The 24107-nt window shown below is 41.7% G+C and overlaps 1 protein-coding gene across 7 annotated transcripts; it reads left to right on the plus strand.

The window, feature by feature from the left end:
* The first annotated feature begins 305 nt into the window (after window positions 1-305).
* MRPL4 (mitochondrial ribosomal protein L4) lies at window positions 306-19465 on the plus strand. 7 transcript variants are annotated; one of them, XR_015741995.1, is made up of 11 exons: window positions 609-744; window positions 3063-3156; window positions 5263-5431; window positions 5780-5831; window positions 7149-7266; window positions 8940-9046; window positions 9710-9819; window positions 11224-11294; window positions 13608-13789; window positions 15133-15170; window positions 16980-17196. XR_015741995.1 is itself a non-coding variant. In XM_087925835.1 (10 exons), exons 2-10 carry the CDS (start codon window positions 640-642, stop codon window positions 13751-13753), a joined length of 972 nt encoding a protein of 323 aa, XP_087781961.1. In that variant the 5' UTR covers window positions 306-376; window positions 609-639; the 3' UTR covers window positions 13754-14578. The 7 variants fall into 7 exon arrangements, 5 of the variants coding, with proteins under 5 accessions (XP_087781961.1, XP_087781963.1, XP_087781962.1 ...); XR_015741996.1 differs by having other exon boundaries at window positions 13608-13775; XM_087925835.1 differs by lacking the exons at window positions 15133-15170; window positions 16980-17196 and adding an exon at window positions 306-376 and having other exon boundaries at window positions 13608-14578.
* The last annotated feature ends 4642 nt before the right edge of the window (window positions 19466-24107 follow it).

The raw sequence follows: 24107 nt of genomic DNA on the forward strand, positions 1-24107 counted from the left end.
CAAGCAAAAGAATATACACAGGCAAAATATGAGTGATATCAACCCCAAGGCTACGTACTGAATTTGGTGACTAATCAGGGATTTGAATGTGGATTTCTGCCCGACCTTCAGATCACACAGCATCACTTTAGTACAGTTTTTCCACTCGGCGGCTTTTTGGGGGTGTGGGGTGTGTCTGTGTCTGTGTGTGAACTTCAACTCCCAGAATTCCTCAGGCAGGAACAAATCAGCTTCCTTTGCCCAACCCTCCCACCTCCTCTCCTCTCCCAACTTCCGTCTTGTTTTGCGTCTGGTCCACACCCACTAGAAGTTTAGCTCCCGCCACTAGCTTCTTCAAAGCGCGTGTAGCTTATAGGGATCAAAGAGAGAGGTCGTGGTGAGTGAGAGGGAACTTCCGGTTAAAAAAGACTACTTCCGTTGACGACAGAATAGTATGCATATACTTTTATCAATAGATTTTATATATATATAAAATCTTGGAGGGAGCTCCCTCGCTTTTACAGTGTTTAATACATTCTTCAGAATCCTTTTTAAAATCAAAAATGCCTCCAAGACCTTCCCCTACCCTCCTGCACTTTTTAATGTTTCTGCACTGACACTTTGTTTAGGGTGACGTCATCACCCCGAGCCGGAAGCGCTATGCCCCCGGGTGTGCATGTCCCTTTGCTTATTTCGAATCGAAGGAGTTTCGCCGCGATGATCCGCCTGTTGGCTCCGTTGTCGAGCCGGAGAGCTGCTTCGCGGGTGAGAGAGAGAGAGAGAAGCCGAACAGGAAGCTACTGGGTGGCCGGGAAGAATTTGTGCAAGGAACGAGGCCCCGTAAGGGTCTGTTAGATCAGGGTTCTCCAACCTTGGCAACTTTAAGCCTGGCGGACTTCAACTCCCAGAATTCCCCAGCCAGCAAGCTGGGGAATTCTGGGAGTTGAAGTCCGCCAGGCTTAAAAGTTGCCAAGGTTGGAGACGCCTGTGTTAGATGATCCCTGAGAAAGCCTGGCATGGTATCAGAGCTCCTGGCCATATATCTGTGCAGCGGGGTGGGTGGGATAATGGATCTAGGCCCGGGTTTCCATTTTTCAACAAATAACTATTTTTTTTAAATTGTCTCATTTCTTTATGGCAATAAATTATTCGATGGGTGTTGAATTAATTCACCCTAAATTAGATGATTTTAGTTCTTCACAGTTGGGGTTTATGGTAGTGTAAGCATACATTTCACCACGTAAAGAACATTTTAATAATTCGGGCTCCATATCCCAGGATTGTTGATATAATAAGGTAAAATAGTTGTAAAGTTTGGGTGACCTTAGTTCCCAGGAGAGCGGCCACATTTTAGATCAATGTGTTGAATCCAGTTCTGCAGTCAGCTGATGGGTCAGTGTGATGTGCAAACTTAGCATAGGTTAAGCAGGGTCTCCAACTTTGGCAACTAAGAGTTGTGGATTTCAACTCCCACAATTCCCCAGCCAGCTTGGCTGGCTGGGGAATTCTGGGAGTTGAAGTCCACAACTTAAAGTTGCCAAGGTTGGAGACCCCTGGGTTATTGAGTTGAATAGTTGTGTTTATTTTCCCCCTTCCTTTCAATCATGTCCAATTCTCAGAAACTGCCTGGGCAAGTCCGGAGAGTTTTCTTTGCAAGGTTTTTTTGAAGTAGTTTGCCATTGCCTCCTTTCCTAGGTCTGAAAGAAAGTGACTGGTCCAGGGTCACCCAGCTGGCTTTGTGCCTAAAGTAGTGTCCAGGTGTCTAGTGATTAAGATGTCTTAATCACTATACCAAACTGACTCTATATTTGTGTTTTCCGTGGTTATTTATGTTATATGAGTACAGCCATTATGTTTACATCTTCTGAGATTAGAAGAATCCTGGGTGATCCCAAAGTTCACAGGAATCTATGCATAAGAAATCCATTGCATAGTCTCATATTGTATAAAAACTTTGGTCACAAAGTTTCTTTTCTTTTCCTTTTATTTATTTAGCAGCTGTTTATTTCATTTTCTATCTTGCTTATTAATTTAAAATAATTTCTTCCATGGTTCTTTTTATGAATCATCATCATAACATCCCTGTGAGACAATTAAATTGAGATAATGACTTATCTAAGATCACAACATGAATGTAATATCTGAAGGGATTCATGCTTGTGACTTCTTGATAAGCTTCTATTTTCTACATCACTCTAGATCTCATTTAAGAATTATCTGTTAATAAGAGTAAACTCTCTTAGATAAGATCAGTCTGAATTCACAGAACACTCTAAATCAAAGCTTGTTTTGCTTTGGGGCTATTTATAATCCCAGTTAATTCTGTTTAATTCAGGTAATCTTGATTAAGAAGATACTCATGTTTTAGCAAGTTGCATGAACATGACCTCTTTTTAAGATAGCACTCTTGAAAGAGGTGCAACTTGGGATTGTGGGACTTGTCCAATGCATCTGAGCACTGCTACTTTGCAGAAAACCTGCAAAGGCATTGGCAGGCTTTGGGGGAAAGTGATACCTTCTTGCATTGTACTCATGTTGGGTGTTTATTATTTATTAATAACAACACTGGTTTACTGAGTTAACCCTAGTTGTAGCATTTCCACAAAATGTTGAACCATAGTTAATCACACTGGCTGTGTTTGGACAGTGCTGTAATTTTCATTTGCAGTAGGTAGTTCACAGGTCAGGGTGCTCTGTAGATGTTTTAACTTGGAACTATAGTTACCCCATGGCCTGGCCTGCCAAAATACCAATAGCTGGGCATTTTGTCAGTTATAGTCCAAAATTTCTGGAGTCATTTTTCCTTTACTCACTTGTTGAACAATTGAACAACAATCTTGGGTTATTTAACTACTGTTTGCTTTAACTACAATTTCCAGTTTGCAGTAACTGAAAAACAGCTGCTAATGTGAAACTGAATTCTAGCTTATTCCTGTTTTAGCCAACTGGGGAAAAAGAGAATTAGCTATGTGCCTGGCTTTTATCAATCATCTTTTTCCTCTCATGCTTTAATATGATTTATCATTCTGCTTGAACACAATCTTTGCACTGGAGATAATCTTTAATTCATTTTCTATCCCAAGCTTATTTTTACATTGTCAAAAGAACAAAAAGAAGAAAGTTTGGTTGGCAACGTAGATGGTCCAGCTGCTGTGGTAGATGAATCTTCATTGCAAAGTAAGTTTATTTCATGAGAGCATAGTTTACTTCTATGTTTGTAAATTTATACTTGGGGTTCTTCTCCATTACCACAAGGATAGCAGCAATTCTATGAACTGTTAGCTTGAGAATTAGCGGCTAGACCAGGGTAACTAACTGAATTCTATGGCAGAATGAAATTAGATTAGAAGCCAACTTTCCCCAGCTTTGGGCCAACAGCATAACTGATATTCTATTGGTACAAGTTAACTGAATGTATCAAATACTGGTGCCTTTTCCAAGCTGTAATGTGCAGTAGGGAATATTTTTTTTGCACTTTTCCAATATTATTTTGCAAAAACTTGTTTAAGAAATGTTTTGGAGTCTTCTGATTCCAAATCTTTTGAAGTAACCTTGTGACAATTCCTATGGTCAGCTCTTCAGACAAAAAAAAAAGATGTTTAACAAATATAAGAGACTACTTTTTGTAATTAAAAAAAGGGAAACTCATTCTCTCCCAAACTGTTCTCTTCTAGTTGAGTCAGGTTACAATTTATATTATTCATTTGTTTAAATGACTCAGATATGTGATACAATATCGATCAGTTGAGGAAATGAAATTGTTATAGTTTAGAATTTCTCCAGAAAAAAAATCATTGTTCATCCATGTTTGGAGGTTTTTAGGTGAAATTTTCTCGATCTTTCCCCTTTTTCCGTTTTCATGTGTCCATATTAGCGATGAGCAGTGTATTCGAAATAGGTTATTCAGAAAACATATTATTAGCAAAATTAGCAATTTGTGCGTAAAGTGTTTAAACAGAGACAATTTGGGAAATCTCACAGGGTTGCTTTAAAGGCTTACATTTGCATAAGTATATACACACAACTATTTTACTTGCAGTTGCCTTTTTAAAGCTTTTGTGGAAAAAAAGGTTTTGTGAAAAATGTCTTTCAGATGCTTCACATTGCCTTTGGTGCACAACACATTACTGCCAAAGAAGACAGGTAGTATATTCCATTTGTTAAGACAGGAACCACTTTAGAGGAACCACTGCTTATGCTGGCGGTGGTTTGTCCTCCGAGCTTGCTGTTTAGTTTTCAAATGTTTTGTCTCCAAGCTAGGAAACATCAGCAGCAGGACCAGAGGTGGAATGCTACCAGTTCAGCCTGGTTCTATAGAACTGGTAGCTCTGAAGAGCAGCAGTCACTGAACCAGTTCGCTGCAATGACCTTTTGGTTGTCTGTTTGGCCCACCCGCCTGCCTGGGCTCTTAGCTGTCCTTTATTTCCTGCTTTTTCAAGCTGCTTTTTCAAACTGCCCGGCACAGCTGAGGTTGAAAAAGCAGGAAAGAAGGGGATTTTCAAATGCTGTGCACCTGTGCAAAATGCACTCTCACCGAAGCAGTAGTAACCGGTGGGTTGAATCCCACCCCTGAGCAGGACTGCTTCGGACTGCTTCAGACAACTGCTTATACTACTCCTATTAACCCTACACATTTGACGCAAGCATGTAGAAATGGGTAATAATTATTTCAGTTTAGTTATCTGTAAAGCCTTTGTTTCCTTTAAGCATTTTTCCAGTTTTACTCTGAAATCCTCTTATTGTTTTTTTGGGGAAAATATTCTGTTGCTGGCTTTTAGAGAAGCTACCCATGATGAGGCAGCAAAGAAAGCAAGGATTTATAAATTGGATAAGGAATACTTCGTTTTTTTCCCCTTGACATTAAGGGTGTGTGTGTGTATGTGCGTGTGTAGATTATTCAACATGTAATACATGTATTCCTCGATTTATGGCAGACTGCCCAAAAGCTACTTGTGTCATGTGATGGCAATTTGTGATCTCCTACCCCCCAAAAAACCTACAAAAAGCTGGCATTTACTTCTGGTTCGTGGAAAAAAACCTGCCCTATAGCGAATAATAGATTTACTTAACCAACATTTCAAAAAAGGTCATGAAAATCGGGTTCGGCCACATGATGACATACATTACCACCATCATGACTTACAACCATAATTGCCAGGTTCAATTACAGTTGTAACTTGAGGACTACCTCTGTGAGTTAGGTATGATCTGTAACTCTTTTATCCCGTCTAAAGGATCCCCTGAAATGATTGCGCTGTGTCTTTTTCTCTTTTTCTTTCTTAGAAACATCTCCTGAAGTAGTTTCCAGTAATCCAATTCTACGAAAATGCAGCCTCCCCTTCCCCAAACACCTTAAGCCAGTCCAAGCCTGGATCGAATCATTGCAACATTACGATGCTAGGCATCTGGGCTTAGCAGACCTGCATCCAGATGTATTTGCAGTGATGCCTCGGTAAAGGCTGTTGTATTATTCATTTCCACACACTCTCATAAAGCTCATGATTACAGAGATTGTTGAAACTGAGCAAGCTATCTCATTATCCCCCTCCCCTCGCAAGAAGTGATAGAGATTTTTTTTCCAGGTGAGGCTGTTCATATGAAGTCAGAGTTGTATGGCAGTGAAATTATGATACGCGTATATCTCAGCTATTAGAGCTATGGGCAACTGAGAAATTCTAGGGCACTAATACTGAACTGGTTTGCCTGTGCCTCTTTCAGTTGTTTGACATTGTTTGCTTCTGATATATTTTGCTAGCTATTGCTTCTGTCTGAAGCATGTCTCTATATTTTTCCCTCTCAGCCTTGATATCCTACATTCCGTGGCCATCTGGCAGCAGAATTTCAAAAGAATTGTGAGTATCTGAATATAGATGCCTTGGATGATCAATTGTACCTGAGTTTACCTGTCCAGAGAGATGTGTGCAATAGGCTTAGAGGAATACCTCTGCATGAAAAGTGCTACCGTTTCCCAAACAGTCTTCCTGGATAAAGCTGGATATCTAAGAAGCCTTATATTTCTCCCACTCCAAAGAAAGGACAAATGGGCCTTGGCTCTCACCATTTTTAATACATTACAGTTAAGGACACCGAATATATTTCCATAAGCACTGAAAAACTAGTTGACTTGTCTCTGTCAATAGCTATGGCTTGCTTTATAGCCATAAGGATCACACACCTGTTCATTTTCTGGACCTTAAGATGAGGATACAGGCAAGTGCCTAATGTGCAGATGAATGGACGAAAAAGTAGCAGGAATGGGAGTGAGTCGTGGGTGCAAGTTGCAACCTCCTGCCAGCTTTCCTATTTGGAGCAAAATCTGAACACCTTAGAAAATGGAATCCCAGAGAATAATTATTTCTTCCTCAAATCACAAATGGCCCTTAATACTGAGCGTGGCAGGTCTTGTAGAATACAATTTAGACACTTCTACATTTTCACCTTGTGAAATTCCATTATGGTTGATTGATTTTTGGCAGGAGGTTGGGTACTATAGTACTACCACCAAAAGTCAAGATTGTACATTCTTGAGTGGTTGTTATTCTGTAAAACTATGTGCACCTTAATTGTGCAGCACAAAATGTTCAAAGGGACAACTACCATAATAATCATTGCATGCATTCTTTTTATAGCAATAGCGCTTAGACTCATATACTGCTTCATGGTGCTTTACAGCCTTCTCTTAAGTGGTTTACAGAATGAGCAAATTGGCCCCAACGATCTGAGTCTTCATTTTATCGCACTCGGAAGGATGGAAGGCTGAGTCAACCTTGAGCTGGTTAGGATTGAACTCCTGGCAATGAGCAGAGTCAGCCTTCTCTGTATAAATACAGAAATTGTGTGACAGATTGATGATTCTGCTATAATTGTAAACATTTCCTAATACTTGGGAATAAAAGAAAAAGGCCTCAGATTGAAGTTATCCGAAGAAGCTGTTATGGGGAGTCCCTAGTTCAAATTTGATTTAATCCATGAATTCCTATCAGGCAGTCTGTTCTGCCTTAATTGTTCCTTGATCCATGGCAAAGAGGTAAAAACTTGAGCTAACTTGTAAAAGTCTTGAGAGAGTGAAAGAAACGAGAAGCAGGAACTTCATGGAACATTCTGGTGAACTTCCTTTCTGACGGATCCTGCTCCAGCTTTTAGTCTCTGATCTTACTTTTTGTTTCCAGAATTATGCCAGGGCCAAGACACGTGCTGAGATGCATGGTGGTGGTAGGAAACCCTGGAGGCAGAAAGGCACGGGTAGGGCCCGGCACGGTAGCATCCGATCACCTATATGGCACGGAGGTGAGTGAAAAGTTCTATCTCTGGCTCTCAGCTCTTCCCATTTCTTGTAATAAAGTGGGGGTGGGTATGTGGCCAATACATCAGACTGTCAGCGGATTACTGTTCCGGATTATTGTCAGAGTTTCAGAGAAATTCCATTCCTGTCAGTAACTCCAAGACACACACGCCATCTCAAAGTACTTTTATTAGAACAGTACCTGGCACATACTGGGGAAATCTGGAACTAAATCTTCCCCACAAAGTCCCAAGCTACAACACATCCACTTTTTCCTCATCACCAGATCACGTGCACCAATCCCAATGTAAGTTTTAATTCTTTCTACGCCACACTCTGTAACCTTGAACTATCAAAATAATATATTTTGCCTACTAAGAGCTACTCAATTAACATCACCCCCGCCCCCTTTCTTCAACTATGCGGCAGCGATGAATTCCATAGCTGACACAGACCACAGAAGAGAAAAACAATACATAGCTTTGTAAGATATATTATTTTGGGGTAATCATTGCTTCTTGCCTTGCTTTTTCTTATTTCTGTAAGTTTTCTTTTGATTTCGCAGCTTTCCTGCAGACTGGAGTGAGATTCCTCCCCCCCACCCTTTTTTTCCTTTCTTTTGTAAATAGGCCCCTCTGGAAGCCTGTGTTTTGTTAAATATATTTTTAAAGAATTAGAAATACATAAGCCTGAAATTTGTTTCACAGTTTTTGATCAGGAGGGTGAAACCCCTCTCTGATTTCTTTTCTCAGCCCATCATGAAAGCTGCCATGAATTTGTCTGTTTGTTAAAGTTCTCTCATCCTCCAGAGCAGAGGTCACCAACCTTGGCAACTTGAAGATTTGTGGACTTCAACTCCCAGAATAAAGAATAAGCTTTGCTGGCTGAGGAATTCTGGGAGTTGAAGTCCACAAGTCTTCAAGTTGCCAAGGTTGGAGACTCCTGCTCCAGAGCTTAAGGCAGTGCAGATTCCTCACTTAACAAAGGCAATTGGGATTGGGATTTCTGTTACTAAATGATGTCGTAAAGCCTTGTGTCACATGACCATGCCGCTTATAATGACAGAAATTCTAGCACTTCCTGTTGCCATCCTGCAACATTGAATCAACAGTCTTCAACAGTGAATCCTGCAACATTGTTAAGTATAATGTCACAAGCTGCCATCCTGACCTTCTGCGAGCTTCCCTCACTGACTTTGCATCTAGAAAGCCAGCAAAGAAGGCTGCAAATGGACCAAGGGATGGAGTGATGTGTGGTAGTTGTGATACAGGTTCCTGCATCATGTGACTACAGGGACACCACAGTGGCCATAAATACGAGAGCAGTCATATGTACTACTTTCTCAGAACCTTCCAGTTCAAACTTTTGGTCATTAAATGAGAACTACCTTTGTACAGTGTGTATCCTGGAAACAACATTACAGAGCACTCTCATTTCTCACACCATCCTGGTGAAGTACATAGCTAGAGAGTACATGACTGCCCCCAAATACCCAGTGAGCCTCAGAGGCTGAGGGTGGCCTTGAACCAGGGTTTCTCCAGTCTGAACCCAGTTCTTGAACCCCAACATCACCCTGCCCATTTGGTTCTGCTGCTCACATCCAGCCCAGTTGTGTTAGAGTGGCGCTCTGGCAGGCAGCTCTTTGAATTTTCTGACTGTTCCTTTTTCCCCCTTTTAGGTGGTGTAGCTTTTGGCCCTCGTGGCCCCACCAGCTATTACTATATGCTTCCCATGAAAGAGCGTGTCCTCGGACTCAAGGTGGCGCTGACAAGCAAGCAGATGCAGGTATGAGGGCCAGATTGCAGCGTGAAGGCCTGCTTCGTCATGGTCTGCTTATCAGAATCTGGATGGGTTGATTCCTAGCTAGCTTTCCAACGGATGCTCCCTTTAGCAGCTCTCTGTACAGTTCAGAAATGTTTTGGGCCTCTCATGAGCCCACTATGATTAATTAAAATGGGCATTTGTGTACGCCTCTATCTGCTTTAAGGGATCTATGCATTGAAGTTAAAGCAGCTGTTAGGTGGGCACAGAAGCTAGATAAATGATGAGCTCTATTAATGAATGGTAGAGGCTATACTTGGTTCTGAGCATTTTTGCTGAATTATTTTCTAAGTGTTCTGCATTTAAATTGACGTAAATTTGGAGTTTTGGATATTTCAAATGTTTTGCGTGCTTTTGCACAGAAATCTGAGTTAAGAAGGAGAGCAAAGGGTTTTGGAGAAGGAACATGCAGCTTTGTTTAAGCTTCAGGAGTATGTTGCTGTATTTTGGCCAAACCGATTGATTGACTTGGGAGATATGGAGGCTTTTGATGGGTGGGGGTCTTAAAGCTCAGTCTGAAGCCTTTTTCTTTCACTCCCAAATGGTTCCAGAAACAAGATTTCTGGTGGAATAGTTCGCCTGCCTCTGGATAATATAGAGGTCCTTATTTTCCCCCCTGACCTGCAGGGTGATCTCCATATCGTGGATTCTCTGGAGATGCCAACCTTTGATCCTCAGTATTTGGCAGACTTGGTTCGCTACAGGCATTGGGGAAGATCAGTATTGTTCGTGGACGTGTGAGTTGATTTTAGTTGGGAGGTAAAAAGGATGGAGCGCACACACACATACGCCAACCTATGTAAAATACCTTGTTTTGTCTCGGACTGCTGGTCTCTTCAGCCATGGAAATTTTTTTTCTGTAAATCCGTTTTCAAGCTATATCTCAGGGCAGCCATAGGTTAATTAGTGGGAGTCTGAGTTAGAAGATTATAATTGCCCTGCAAGCTCCCAAATGGAAGTTTGTCTACTGATATTTGTCTTCCCATGAATTGACAACTACAGGGGCAACTTAATACATTGAGCTATAAGGATGACAGTACAGGTACTCCTTGGGTTACAATCACTCCTTCGGCAACCGTTCAAAGTTACAATAGCATTGAATGAGGGTGATTCATACCTGGTCCTCAAAATTGCACCTGTCACAGTGTCCCCACAGTCTCATGGTTGCAAATTTGGGGGCCTAGTAACCACTTACAACAGTTGCAGCATCCTGTGGTCATGTGATCACCATTTCTGATCACTTCCCTGCTGACTTCCCACAAGCAAAGTCAATGAGGAAGCTAACCAAGAGGTTATAACTTGCTCCTACAAGTCACTCCTGCTCCTGTTGCCTTTTTGCCCATCCACCTGCACTCTGGCACATGTGAAACTTGCCCACTCACACTACATAATACCCACCTGCAGCAATCCCCCATGCTTAGAGCGCCACCTTGTGATACCTACCCATGCTCTGCAGTGCCCGTCTGCCCGTGGCTCCCACTAGCTGCTGGGATTGCTTTCACTAAGTGATGCAGTCATGTGACATCATATTCTACAACTGTATTGTTTAATGATGGTCCCCATTGCCATCGTAACCCAAGGACTACTTGTAAGACCCAATGTACCTGTCCCTGAAACTGTGTCTTTAAAATTATATTAGAAAGTGTTATAATACATTGGGCTTTTCTAGCAGGTGAATGTATTTTTTTTTTGCAGTAAAAAGTTTGTAGATTGCTAGCATTCGTGTTATATTAAGTGCAACATTCTCATGACTGGTATTATATAATATTATATATGATATGCTATTATATATATATTATATATATTATATATAATCATTTCTTGATTGCAGCAGAGCAGGGATTTGGGATACCCATTTTTCAAGCACATTAAATATATTTTAGGCTCATGACATCATTCTGCCCCATATGGCTTTTGCTTCAGTCATGTACCTTATGATTTAATCCACATTTTGAAATACCCCTAGTTATAAACTTCCCAGAGTTGCATTGTAAAGGCTTCTGATTTTACAAAGACCTCTTTAGAGTGACAGAAATCCTGCATCTTTTGACTGTGGAACAGAAGTCTTGCACCTGCGAAAGTGCAGGAAAGAAAGATCTGAGTTTGCGTAACATACCTGATTTCGCCTTCTTGGCTTTCAGAGATGAAATACCTGAAAACATCCAGTCTGCAACAAGCGATCTTAAAACTTTCACAGTGGTGCCAGCAATAGGTGAGTTGAGATTGGATGGGTAGGATTCTTCAATAGATGAGTCCTTGCCTCTCAAGCTATATAACAAGTCATAGGGCTCTATCTTTCCTGTTTCAATCTCTGACTAGCATAGTAATTCCTATGATACTGAAAACTCTTTTGTCCTTCTCCGCTTTGGGGGATGATCTGCTGCTTCTTTCATTGTTTAGGGCTGTGCTATTGGTTACCTCTCTATAGTTTTAGCAAAAATATCTTACATAATAAAACCTTATATTAAAAAAAAAAAGAATGACAGGGCATCTGGCCTCTCTTAGGAAAAAGGCCTGATTCTTATTTTTTTGCAAACTGTTGGTATTTATGCTTACAGCCTGAAAATATTAACTGCAAATCTTAGAGGTGCTGCCAGAAAGAATGGTTTTCTGTATATGACTGACACCCTGATATTTGGCAAGAGAGCACCAAGGATTGGTTAAGATTTTTTTTCCCAATAAAAGGCCATAAGGAACTTTCATCACCTCCTTCCACCACTCCAATTTTTTTTAACCTCAGCTATGAAGTGCTATTGCCTGTATTACATTATCCAGGACAGGTTATGTCTGCAGCAAATGCCACTGCCTTCTTTCCTTCCTTCCTTTTAATCCTTTTTTCAGGGGTGGGATTCAAATTTTTTAACAACCAGTTCTGTAGGCGTGGCTAGGTAGGCGTGGCTAGGTAAGCATGCCCATGTGACTGGATGGGTGTGGCTTCTTTTTTTGCAGCCCCCCACCCCACCCTCCTGGGGGGTGTTTTTGTTCCCAGGAAGCTTCCCTGGGGCCCAGGAAGGCAAGGAACTGAGCGCAGGAGGACGCACAGCACCCCCTGCACTCTGTTTTTGGGCCTCCTGGGCCTCAGGGAAACCTTCTGGGGGGTGTTTTTGTTCCCAGGAAGGCAAAAAATGGAGTGGAGGGGGTGCAGCACCCCCCCCCCGCCGCGCACCCCTTTTTGCCTCCCGGGCCTCAGGGAAGCGTCCTGGGTGAAGCGAGGGGCATCCCAGCACAGCTGATCATCAGAACAGCTGGTCATCGGGAGGGGAAAAAAGAAAGAAATATCTTAAGGAGTGACTGGGTGGGGGAGAACACAGTGAGCAATGTTGGGCATGCGCGTGATGTCGGGCATGTTGCGCATGCACGATAAGGACTGACTGGGTGGGGAGGGGAGAGGTGGGCAGAGATGGGCAGGGCCAGCCAGGGGCCGATTTGCTGACAACCGGTTCTATAGAACCGGTCTGAACCTAAAGCTATATAGAAGCTATATAGAAAATTGAAAACGGTAATAAGATATGGAATGGTATACAAAATGAATATGAATTTGAATTTGTGTCTGTACAAAGAGTTGTAACCCGGGACTAAGCAACTTTCAGAAAAGATGTTTTTTATGTTTCTATGTTTTGTGTTTTTGTGTGTTTATGTTTGATTGAGTTAATAAAACCTTGGAGGAATGTTAGAAGAGGATAATTGAGAATAAAAGATAGAAGAGAATAAAGCAAGTCAGAAGAAAAAATAAGTATAGTGAATAAAAACATATAAAATAGATAAATATAGAAAAGAAATACAATTGAATAAAAGTAAAGGGAGAAATAATGAGAAACTTGAAAGCATATGTATGTGTTTAGAAGGAGATGTGTCAATGGTGTATAAAACGTTTTATTCGTTTTGTTAAAATTTACAATTAACTTTCAGAAAAGAGGTTTTATGTTCTTATGTTTTATGTTTTGTATGTCTTTAAAAATTAATAAAATTTGTTTTAAAAAAAAAAAAAGAACCGGTCTGAACCGGTAGAATCCCACCCCTGCCTTTTTTGTTGTTTTAAAGCAGCAAGGAGAGGCCAAACAACATCTTAACAAGGTGCTTGTCCCTGGGTTTATTCCTTTCAGCAACCAATATCCTAAAAGCACTTCTCGTAGTCAGGCTTGTCAGTACCCAGGAGGAACGACTTAAAACATTCTTGCTGCCTGTCTTCGTAGTGCGCTAAGAACAGGCATATGTAACCATTTGCTCATCCTTATGTTTTGCTTGTGGTCTGCACTGAAGCCAGTTTCCCTCCCTCCCTCCCTCATTTAAAAACCCATTCATTTCCCTCAATTCTGGTCGTGTACAAGACATAAAACATAAAAGCTTTATATAACTATTTTAATCAAAAAGAGTTAAAAACTATTCTGTAACTGGCATCTTCTAGGGCCAACAATATTTCCAAAGATTTCTGGTCCACAAAGCCTTGGGGAGGATGGACGGACTCTGGGGCTGCTTCTTTCCTGTTTTTCATCTGTGGAGTTAAAATAACTCTTTTCACCCCCAGGTCTTAATGTGCACAGCATGCTGAAGCATCAAACCCTGGTGCTCACCTTGGACACCATCTCCTTCTTGGAAAAGAAACTGCTATGGCATGACTCGCGATACAGTCCGCTGTATCCCTTCCGGTTGCCCTACAGTGATTTCCCCTAGACAAGGACTGACTGACCCTTTTGTGGGTGTGCCTGTGTATGTTCTTTTTTAATATGTACATTAAAGCTAAACTTTCTGCCTGAGTCATCACCTGTCCTCCCTGAGTATGGGAAGCCTTGAAATAAAAACTTTCAGTTTAAAAATGATGCGGTGCCATTCTGGGAATTAATTTAGGTGAAGAAAAGTGGAAACGCTCTTTATATAATGTATTTCAGAGAAATGGCAGAAAGATTTTGCTGAATCAGACCAAGGTTATTGAGGGATTTTTTTTAAAAAATCTGGAATCTTGTTTTCAGAAACAACCAGTGACTATACCTCTGGAAACCCCTGAGCTGAAATTGGAAGAGTAAACGTAGGTTTTCACAGAACTAAGATTTTACACTTTTTGACTATGGGGAAAATAACATGTTAAGTTTTCCTGCAGTGAAAAATAGACTTTGAGGGTATATGCTAGGAAGACTCACTGTTATGTTCTTCTGTGGAAAACAGTTTTTCCCTTCATTGTACCTTAAGGTCTTAAATATGGAAATCCATGATAAAGTAGCATTGCAGTAACTACCCAAATTATTTCACATCTGATTTAGAAAGGAATTCTCCATTTTATTTCTTTTGTTTCCCTGGTTTGTCAGCTTCCTGGAAATAGAAAAAAAAATCACTCAGAGGTGAAATATCTTAAATTTTGCCTTGTAAAGAAAAAAAGTTTCATGATACTGTTATGCATTCCTGACCAACAATACTTCATTAAATTAGCAAGCCCCAGATGTATTTGGAGGGAAGTGATTAAATGCAAATTACTTGTCAGTGGCAGAGAAGTAAAAAAGAAAAGTGATGGTACAGCTACAGAATAAAGTGGCATAATATAATGGCTGGAATTGTAACTTAGGAAGAGATGCAGAGAGACTGGTCTCGCCCAGTTCAGTATTTCTGTATCTGCATTAATTTGATGATGATGTTTTTCCATTAGATATGTTCTTATTTTTGTTCTGCAGGACATTCATAAATAATTACTTATCTGTAGGAACAGATAAATATTTGAATTGGTAAAGATGTAATACTAAAAACTTTCCAGCATTGACATTTATTCAAGTTTACATTGTTGAAATGTGTAAACTACGCCCTTCAATAGAAAAGATATATTTACAAAATGCTTTGTACTTGAGATGCCACTTTGTTTCAGATTCCAAACGACTCATCTTGATTTTATTGGCAACCTTCTAATGTGGTTGGCCGTACAAATCCAGCGATGCTGAGTTTGCAAAACCTCGTGGGCGTGGCCTACTGACCACAAAAATAGAGATACTTTCTGATGTATTCACTATTTCCTCTTTGCTCTTTGTCTAAAAGAGTAATCTGAGGTTATTTCCTTCTTCCTTTCTCAGGCCTATGTATGGAGCAATGCTTTCTGACTCCTCTCCTGGTAGGATTTAGTTAGCAAGGTGCCTATCCCTAGTATGTATTTTCTGTAAATAAATCACCTTTCTATTGTAGTTATTAAATCTCTTTTACTAATCATTTCTCAGGCCAGGTTCTTCCTTTCTGAAATAGCACAAAAACCTCCAATACTTTTGAATTTCAAATTAAATACTTCGTGGAGGAGGAGGCTGGGAGCATTTTTGGAATATTTGGAAGACCCCTGGTTATGTTTGAAACAACCTAGTTTGAACTCAGAATAAGCCAGTTCAAATTCAGAATGATTTGGGCAATGCTAATGAAAACAGTTTGCATTAGGCTTTTTTTTTTGTAATCTTAGTTTTGAAACAGGCGGATGCAGTTATGCAATCATCAGTTGCCCGTTTCAATGGAATTCCTTGTGAAACTGTTATAATTAGTTAGAAACCTCACACATTACATCCGTAAGAGAAGTATAATGAAAGAACAATCCTTAATCTAGTGAAAACATATTTAGTTTAGTTTATTGTCATTGCACCTCGTACAACGAAATCAAACACCATCTTCAGTGCATATCATAATCATGACCATGAAAATAAACGCAAACACACATCCTTCACCCTCTACACATTGAACTAAAAACCCCTGACACTGCACCAACACTGTTTTTCAGCCTATTTGTCCTTTTTATTATTCTGTACCATCTGCCAGATGGTAACAGTTCAAAAAAAGGGTTCCCAGGATGAGATGGATCTTTGAGAATGTTTTGAACTTTCTAAAGGCAGCGGGAGCTATAAAGCTCTTCCAAAGAGGGGAGAGGGCAACCAATGATCTTCTGGGCATTGACGTTAACCCTCTGGAGTGCTTTCCTATCTGCCACTGTGCCATTGGCAAATCATACAGAGGTGCAGTAAGTTAAAATACTCTCTATGGTGCAGCGGTAGAAGGGTTGTGCTTAAACATATAAGTATTGAAGATACTGTGATAAATGGAATTTGATTTAATGTTTGTTTGAACCAGCACCAAATTAATCTTCATTTCTAAAGAGAAAAATCAGTTTCCAGCATTCCGATTTAGCAAAATTTTTCAGAGCAGAATGTTTTACACAGAAATTTGCTGAAATTATAAAATTTCCTTTGTATAACTTCTAGAGCCTGGGAAGGGTGTTCTATTTCTATGCATAGCTTACTTAGTCATGAATTCATGCACACCCTGTTCATGTGGCTGCATGTTGGACAGAGCTTGCATAATGGGAGGTTGAAGTTTGGAGGTTCGGAGTAGAAAATTATGCTCACTGCAGAGCTCACAGAATGGCCTCGTTCAACTTAACTGTTCTGAGATTAAATGGATCAACCAAGATATTTCTTATATTGGCATAAACTGAAAATAATTTTCACATATCTTCTTTAAAAAGGACAGGGAAATCTCTCCTTGAAAAGTCCAGTGAGGAAAACTCCACCTCATTTCCTATTTTGCATAGTTGTCTTAACAAGGAAGGTAGTGTATGCTTACTAAAAGACCGATTACAGATCTCTGAAGGAAGGATTAAAGATTGCAATCACAAGAGTTAGATACAATGATATTTTGGCTTCCTCAATAGCAAAGTGAGATCTGCCCCATTAAAAGGAAGTTTGCTATGTCTGTGATTGCATTTGTTGCTAGTTTAAAGCAACACATCCTCCTTCCCAAATCATAAGAACCCAGTATGGGTCACGCCTGAAGAAGCAACAACCAGAAGTGAAAAGGTTCTGAACAAGATGCTTTCGGGACACGAGAGAAAGGTTTGTGAAGTACACAAGAACATGGTCATCCATTTGACCTCCAGTTTCTTTCCCAGAGGAAAAAGAACAGCAGACAACTAACAGGCAGACTGAGAAAAAACATGTAAGAGAAGGAGTGGCAAAACCTGGGGGGTGGAGTGAAAAGAGGAATCTGCCTACAATCCCTACATAGCCACAAGAGAACCAAGTCCAACCTCTCAAGTTCCAAAGAGGACTGATTTTTGTAAATCATCACCTGTGGTTTTTAAAAAAAATAAAAAATGGATATTGTGCTTAATTTGATGGATTTCCACACCATGGGGCCTCAGACTTCCATCTAGTGGTCCTCTCTACTTCAGTGGCAGCATTCCTTGCCATATTGCACTTGAAACCCTGGAGAAAAGTAGCCTTGAATTGATGCATTTAATTAAAACTGCTGCTCACTAGACACATCGGGAATAATTGGAAGGTACCAGATTTGGGAAGCTCCTCTATTATATTAGAAATTTAGAAGATCCAGATTGAAAACTAAGTATAAATAAGATCTGTGGATGTTGCTATGTGGAAAAATGAAGCACAAACACCACATTTATCCATGCTTAAATACGGTAATTCTCAAGAAAGCAATCTTTGGATGTTACAGGTCACCAATAGATGGCAGCACTGTCACCAGGCAGTGTTTCTCAAGCTTGGCCATTTTAAGCTTAGTGGGCTTCATCTCTGAAAAGCCCCAGCTGGGGAGTTTTGGGAGTTGAAGTTCACATGTCTTAAAGTTGCCAAGGTTGAGAAACTGAGTTAGGAGCTCTGATTTGTCATTTAGCCTCTGTTTTTTTTCACTTCAGTTTGAAGTTGCTGTGAGAAAAGATTATGTTGCAACATAACAATTATGTTATGGAAGACTGCAGTGAACACTTGTCAGTGCATATTAAACAATATGCATTATGGCTGGACTTTTGATTGTTGAAGGAATCCTATTGAAATTTACGGCGATGATTATATTGACATGAGTACTATGCATCACTCGACTCCTAACGAATGTACCTTTTCTTTTATGTACACTGAGAGTATTTGCACCAAGACAAATTCCTTGTGTGTCCAATCACACTTGGCCAATAATTCTATTCTATTCTTTTCTATTCTATTCTATTCTATTCTATTCTATTCTATTCTATTCTATTCTATTCTACTGGGCCATAGAAAATAAAGAGTGGACTGGGAAGAACTGATTTGTGTGATCAAGAATGAAATGAATGACCTATGATAGCTGATGAATTTTACATGAGAATTTTTGATGTAAGGACAATTGGCAGATTGTTCAAAGTGAAATTGCTGTCAAGCTAGCAATTTACAGGAACATATGGATTACATAACTGAGGTCTTAATTTTAGAAGGTTTGTGTAAGATAGATTCCTTGCAAGCAGAAAGGAAAGTTTAGGGTTGAATGGAATTTAAACATAGATCTCCCAGTTTCAGTTCAAACTCTTCAGAATTTTATGTTCAACTACTTTCATCCAATGCCCTAAATGTGTTGTTGATACTCAAAGTTGTCCCTTCATTTCTGACATTTTATTGCATTATTTCTCTCAAATATAATGAATGTCATAGCCAGTATTTATTCTTATTTTGGAGCTATTTCTTTTGGTCTCAGTTTGGAGAAAAATAATGGGTTTTCACTCACTGAATGATTTTTGACTTGCACTCAACTTTTATTGTATGTTCAAATGTGAGAGGAGATTGTTGCAAGGTATGTTCTGAGTCTTCACAATTCATCAAAGTGGATTAAAATGATAATTGCATCATCCCTTCTGCAACTGAATGGCTTTTCTCCCCATGCCAAAAAGCACTTTGTTCTGTAGAATTTGGAATAGCAACTTTCGCCTTTTTTGTTTGTAAGAGAATATTTTCTGAGTCCCCCATGAGAATAGAAGTTTGTACTGCTGATCTACTGGTAACTGACTAAATACAGCTTGTATTTGTTCTCTTACTGTCTTGTTTCAACTTTCCATTTTCTCTTTCAAGAAGGTTACAAATCTGAGAGGTCAGATTGGGTATCTGATGTCATGTCTTCAGCTAGGAGGGTCATAAGAGCTGCTTTTGAAGATTCAGAAGATATAAATTATTTTTCCAAGATCACATTTTTTTCTATTTGAGAGACATGGTCTTTTCTTCATTCTCTGCTCTTGGGATTTTATAATCATGTACTAATCTGGATTCACTTTTTTTTCAGATGTGACCCAACTTAACCTCCTTCTCCAAAATCCCATCCCTTGACTCTCAATGGAAAAAACAGCTGTTGCATCTTAGAAGCTTCTAAATCCACCATATCTTCTCTTTCAATCTTTCTCATGTGCATTTGTCCAGTCAAAATACACGAGTGATTCCTATAAATGGAATCAACCTAGCCACAAGATACTATTCCCCTGTGTCTGCAGTTATCATTGCAGCATTGAAGCCAGAAGATAGTGTATATCTGTAGTTTTGTGGTCAGAAGCCTTTCACAAAAGCTCCAAAAACTGTTGATTATTTTAGGGTTTGCAGCAGTGGGGAATAAAACTGGAACTGATCTCAGCTGTGTTTTTTTGTTTGTGGACTCTTGTTACTTTTCTGAGATGGAGAGTGGTTTATAAGCCCATGCATAATACATAGCAGTGTTCTTGCCTTGACTCCTTGTGTTGTGCTAGCTAGAGCGACACTTGGACTTGAGGCAATATCTGCTGTCACCTTGCTCCTTGAACCTGATCCTTTTATTTGCATTGGTTATGGAATCTCAGATTCTTGGCTTCAATTAGCATATCACCCTGCCTGGACAGAAAGCTGGAACTTGTTCTGCAGCTTGATAAACACGTTGCCTCTAAGATTTATGATCAGCCTGTTTATGTTGTACCGGAATTAAGTAAAGCAGCGGAAACTTGTCCCAGCCCTAAACTGAAAGTCAGGAGAGACAGACTTACAGCAGAAAAATTAACATCAATCAATTTACACAATTAACAGCAACTTTTACAGCTCTGTAGACACAATAGCTCCTCCTGCTTTCTTCCACCACTCTGGAAGTGCCCAGTCTTCCTCTGGCCCTCTCCTCAAATATGAAGGCAGTAGAGAGAAATGTCTTGCATTCTTAGGCCAAGACATCTTTACAGTTACAAAGGCTGCCATCTAAATTGCTATGCCATCTAAAATTCTATTACTAACTTGACTCAGCAGCCAGTTTGGGTAATTCCTTATCTCTTAGAGCAGAGCCCATTTCTCTCAGCTTTGCAGGCTTCATAACATACATTACAATACTTCAATCAATTACAACCAGGAATGCTTCTCATATTTATGTGTAGCTTGTGGTTTAGATTTTTTTTGGAGTTGAATTAGGCTGTGCAAAAAGCATGTAAGGTGGACTCGTTATGAGTGAGAAGAGCAAGTTAAATTAATCAGAATAGAATAGGATCAAACTGACCTGGAGATTAAGATGGTACCATATTAAACGGATGGTATACTTTAATCCTAATTCAGGAAGAGACTGCAAGCAGTCTGTATTAGTAACAGATCTCCTAATTCAATTTCAGCTAGGTGGGTCCAGCAGAAGAAGTTGTGATATGATTTGTTCGGTTTTAGCAAAGTAGGTTATCTCAACTGTTATGTCCTGAGAACTCTAGGAGTTCTCACTCAGGTCCACTCACTTTGCGTGGGCGTTCTTCCCTTCACTCATTGGTTGGTTCTCCCCAGCAGCCAGCTATAAAAGCAGGCTGCGGGGTCCAACCAGTTGCTGATTGCTGCGAGCCAGTTTCCAGGAGTGGCAAGCACGATCAGCCCTTTATTGTTATAATAAAGTATTGTTGCACTCATGCTCTGGTTCAGCCTCTCTTTTCCCAAACTTAACACTGGCGACGAAGGTGGGATGGCTACCAGTAGCACCATGCAACCGCTGAGTCACTAGCCGCCGATCCGCAGCCAGAGAGAGCGATCGGCCGGTGATAAGAGCAACGCTGATCCGCAGCCAGAGAGAGCGGTCAGCAAACAAAAAGAGCAAACAAAAAGAGCAAACGCTGATCCGCTGACAGAGAAAGCGGCCAGCAAGCGATAAGAAGCGAACGCTGATCCGCAGCCAGAGAGAGCGGTCAGAATCGAAAGTTAGAAGCGTCTGTAGCCGCTTGTTAGCCCAGCTACAGGGAAAGTGAAGCGCTGCGAGCCGCAGCCGCTCAGTATTAGGCGCGAAATTCAAACGGCTGTCATTTGAATTTCAAACCTAAAGGTACAGCACAGCGCTGTAGTCAAGTCACTGACGCCCACACAGGCGCGAATCCAAACGCCGCCAACGGCTAACAGCCAAACGTGGTTAACCCAGAGAGAAAGAGAGGATTGCGAAAAGCCTCTCCGGAGCTGAAATCACTTGCCTGCCACAGGCACTAAAACATTGTCTGCTGCCCCAGAGAGATTTTTTCCACAGGTAGTCTACCGGTCCCAGCACCATGAATTCCAATCCAGTCTTCCCAGCGTTCAACCCAGATGAGGAGAAGTGGGAATCATATAAGAACCGCTTTAATCATTATATCGATGCAATTGGCCTGGCGGATGCTGGAGAGCATCGGAAAAAATCGTATTTCCTGATCTACTGTGGAGCCACCGTTTTCGATACTGCCACGGCCCTCGTGGCCCCTCGTGAGTTGAAAAACGTTCCGTGGTCCGAGTTACTTGAAATCCTCACTAACCACTATTCTCCCAGGCCCTCACAGATTGCCAGGAGATTCACCTTCCGTATGAGGAAGCAATCGGACAAGGAGACCATCAATCAATATATGGCCGCCCTCAGAACAGCAGCACTGCATTGTGGGTTTGGAACCTACCTGGAGGACATGCTCCTCGATCAATTAGTCTGCGGGGTCAAGGACCTCCACCTGCAAAGGCGCCTTCTCGCAAAAAGACCTCAACCTCGCACAAGCAGTCGAGGAGGCCTTGGCAGCCGAGCTGGCAGCGCACTCAGCCACCGAAATCCATGGCCCAAGTGTCAAGCTGACATCACTTCCAGTCCACTCCGAGGAGGTGGTAGCAGAGGAAACCATCAGTGATGACAACGACGTCCACCGCCTCTCCAACGACAGACGGCCGCAGGTAGGAGCCAAACAAGAAAACATCGGTCCACCCAAGCACATCATCCTGTGCCTAGCCTGTGGGGGATCTCATCAGAGGGCCACCTGTAAGTTTAAAGGAGCCACCTGCAATAACTGTCATAAAAGGGGACACATCGCGAGAGTCTGCCAAGCCCCTCAAAGCTCAGCACAAAGGCACCCCCCCTCGCAATCGGGACCACAGAGGGAAGTATTGAACTGTCGCACGCACCACCATGCCAAGCACACTTGCCACACTGTTAGTAAAATTTCTCTCTCCGTTTCCCTAGAAGGTAAACCGTGCCGTATGGAGGTTGACACAGGGTCAGCGCTCTCAATTATCTCTTGGAACACCCTCAAGAGGCTCCAACCAAGCCTATCCACTAGCCGGCTCCAGAGATGCCAGTTTAGCCTAAAGGACTACCAGGGGAAGACCATTCCTGTAATCGGCAGAGGCAAGTTCCTTGTCAGTTTTAAAGCTTTTAAAGGTCACCTACCTCTAGTGGTAGGTAACGGCAATCTCCCCACCTTATTGGGGCTCGATTGGTTCCCCCATCTCGGCCTAGGGCTAACAGGAGTCCATGCTGTCTCAACCTCAGACACTGACTCCTTATTCGCTGATTACTCAGATGTATTCAGCGAGGAGCTGGGGTGTTATAACGGTACCCCCATCTCATTCTCAGTTGACCCCCAGGCAGTCCCAATCAGGCTAAAACCGCGTAGGGTCCCATTCGCTATTCGGCCAAAACTAGATGCGGAATTGGATAAACTGTTAAAACAAGGGGTCATTGAGCCAACAGATTTCGCCAAATGGGAGACGCCCATTGTCACACCCCTCAAAAAAGACGGTAGCCTGACAATTTGCTCGGACTACAAAACGACAATCAATAAATTCCTACAAGTTAGCGCTTATCCTGTGCCCGTCATTCAGCATTTATTACACACATTCGAACCAGGCAGCATTTTTGCTAAATTGGACATGTCTCAAGCATATCAGCAGTTGCCTGTTGATAACCAAACAGCGGAACTCCAGACCATTGTCACTCACAGGGGTGCCTTCCGATGCAAGCGTCTCCAATTTGGCGTAAGTGTTGCCCCAGGTATTTTTCAATCCCTCATGGAGCGGATTTTGCAGGGCCTCCCTGGTGTAGTACCCTACTTCGACGACATCTTAGTCTCAGCCAGGGACAGACCCCAACTCTTCCAGAGAGTTCGAGCAGTGTTAGAGAGGTTCAGACAGCATGGCCTCAAGTTGAAAAAAGAAAAATGTGCCATTGCCACTAGACAGGTGGACTTTCTGGGTTATAAAATTGACGCCTCTGGCATTCACCCCCTGGAGTCCAAGGTTAAGGCAATCCACGAGGCACCCACTCCAACCTGCAAAACTGAACTACAGGCTTTCTTGGGGCTATTGAACTTTTACGCATCCTTCTTGCCCCATAAAGCATCAGTAGCTGAACCCCTACACAGATTACTGGATAAAAAGTCACCGTGGCACTGGGGGCACAAAGAAGACCATGCTTTTCACGCCGTCAAATCACTACTCACGTCAGAGGCGGTACTTATTCAATTCGACCCTAACCTCCCTTTAGTGCTGGCAGCAGACGCATCCCCTTTTGGAATTGGGGCAGTACTAAGTCACAGGCTTCCCAATGGCGCTGAGGCTCCCATCGCCTTTTTCTCAAGGACGCTCTCTGCAACGGAGCGCAATTACAGCCAGATCGATAAGGAAGCCCTAGCAGCTGTTGCAGCCGTGAAAAAATTTCACGAATTTCTTTTTGGCCATTTTTTCGAGCTGGTCACGGACCCCAAGCCCCTCCTGGGCCTACTAGCCGGGGACAAACAGACCCCTCAAGTCCTTTCCCCTAGGATGACAAGGTGGACCCTCTTCCTAGCAGCCTACTCCTACAGACTGATACACCGCCCGGGTAAAACACTGTCCCACGCTGACGCTCTCAGTCGCTGCCCCTTGCCGGCTCCGGCTGAAGACCCTGCTCCTGTCCACGCTATTTTCGAGATCACCCAGTTGGACCTCCCCATCACTGCCCTTGACATTGCTGCTAAAACCAAGGCAGACCAAACGCTCGCCCAGGTGCTCGACTGGGTGAGGAG

Source organism: Pseudonaja textilis, chromosome 2 (assembly GCF_049901715.1).
Source record: "Pseudonaja textilis isolate UNSWEBS1 chromosome 2, rPseTex1.2, whole genome shotgun sequence".
In the NCBI taxonomy this organism is placed as follows: domain Eukaryota; kingdom Metazoa; phylum Chordata; class Lepidosauria; order Squamata; family Elapidae; genus Pseudonaja; species Pseudonaja textilis.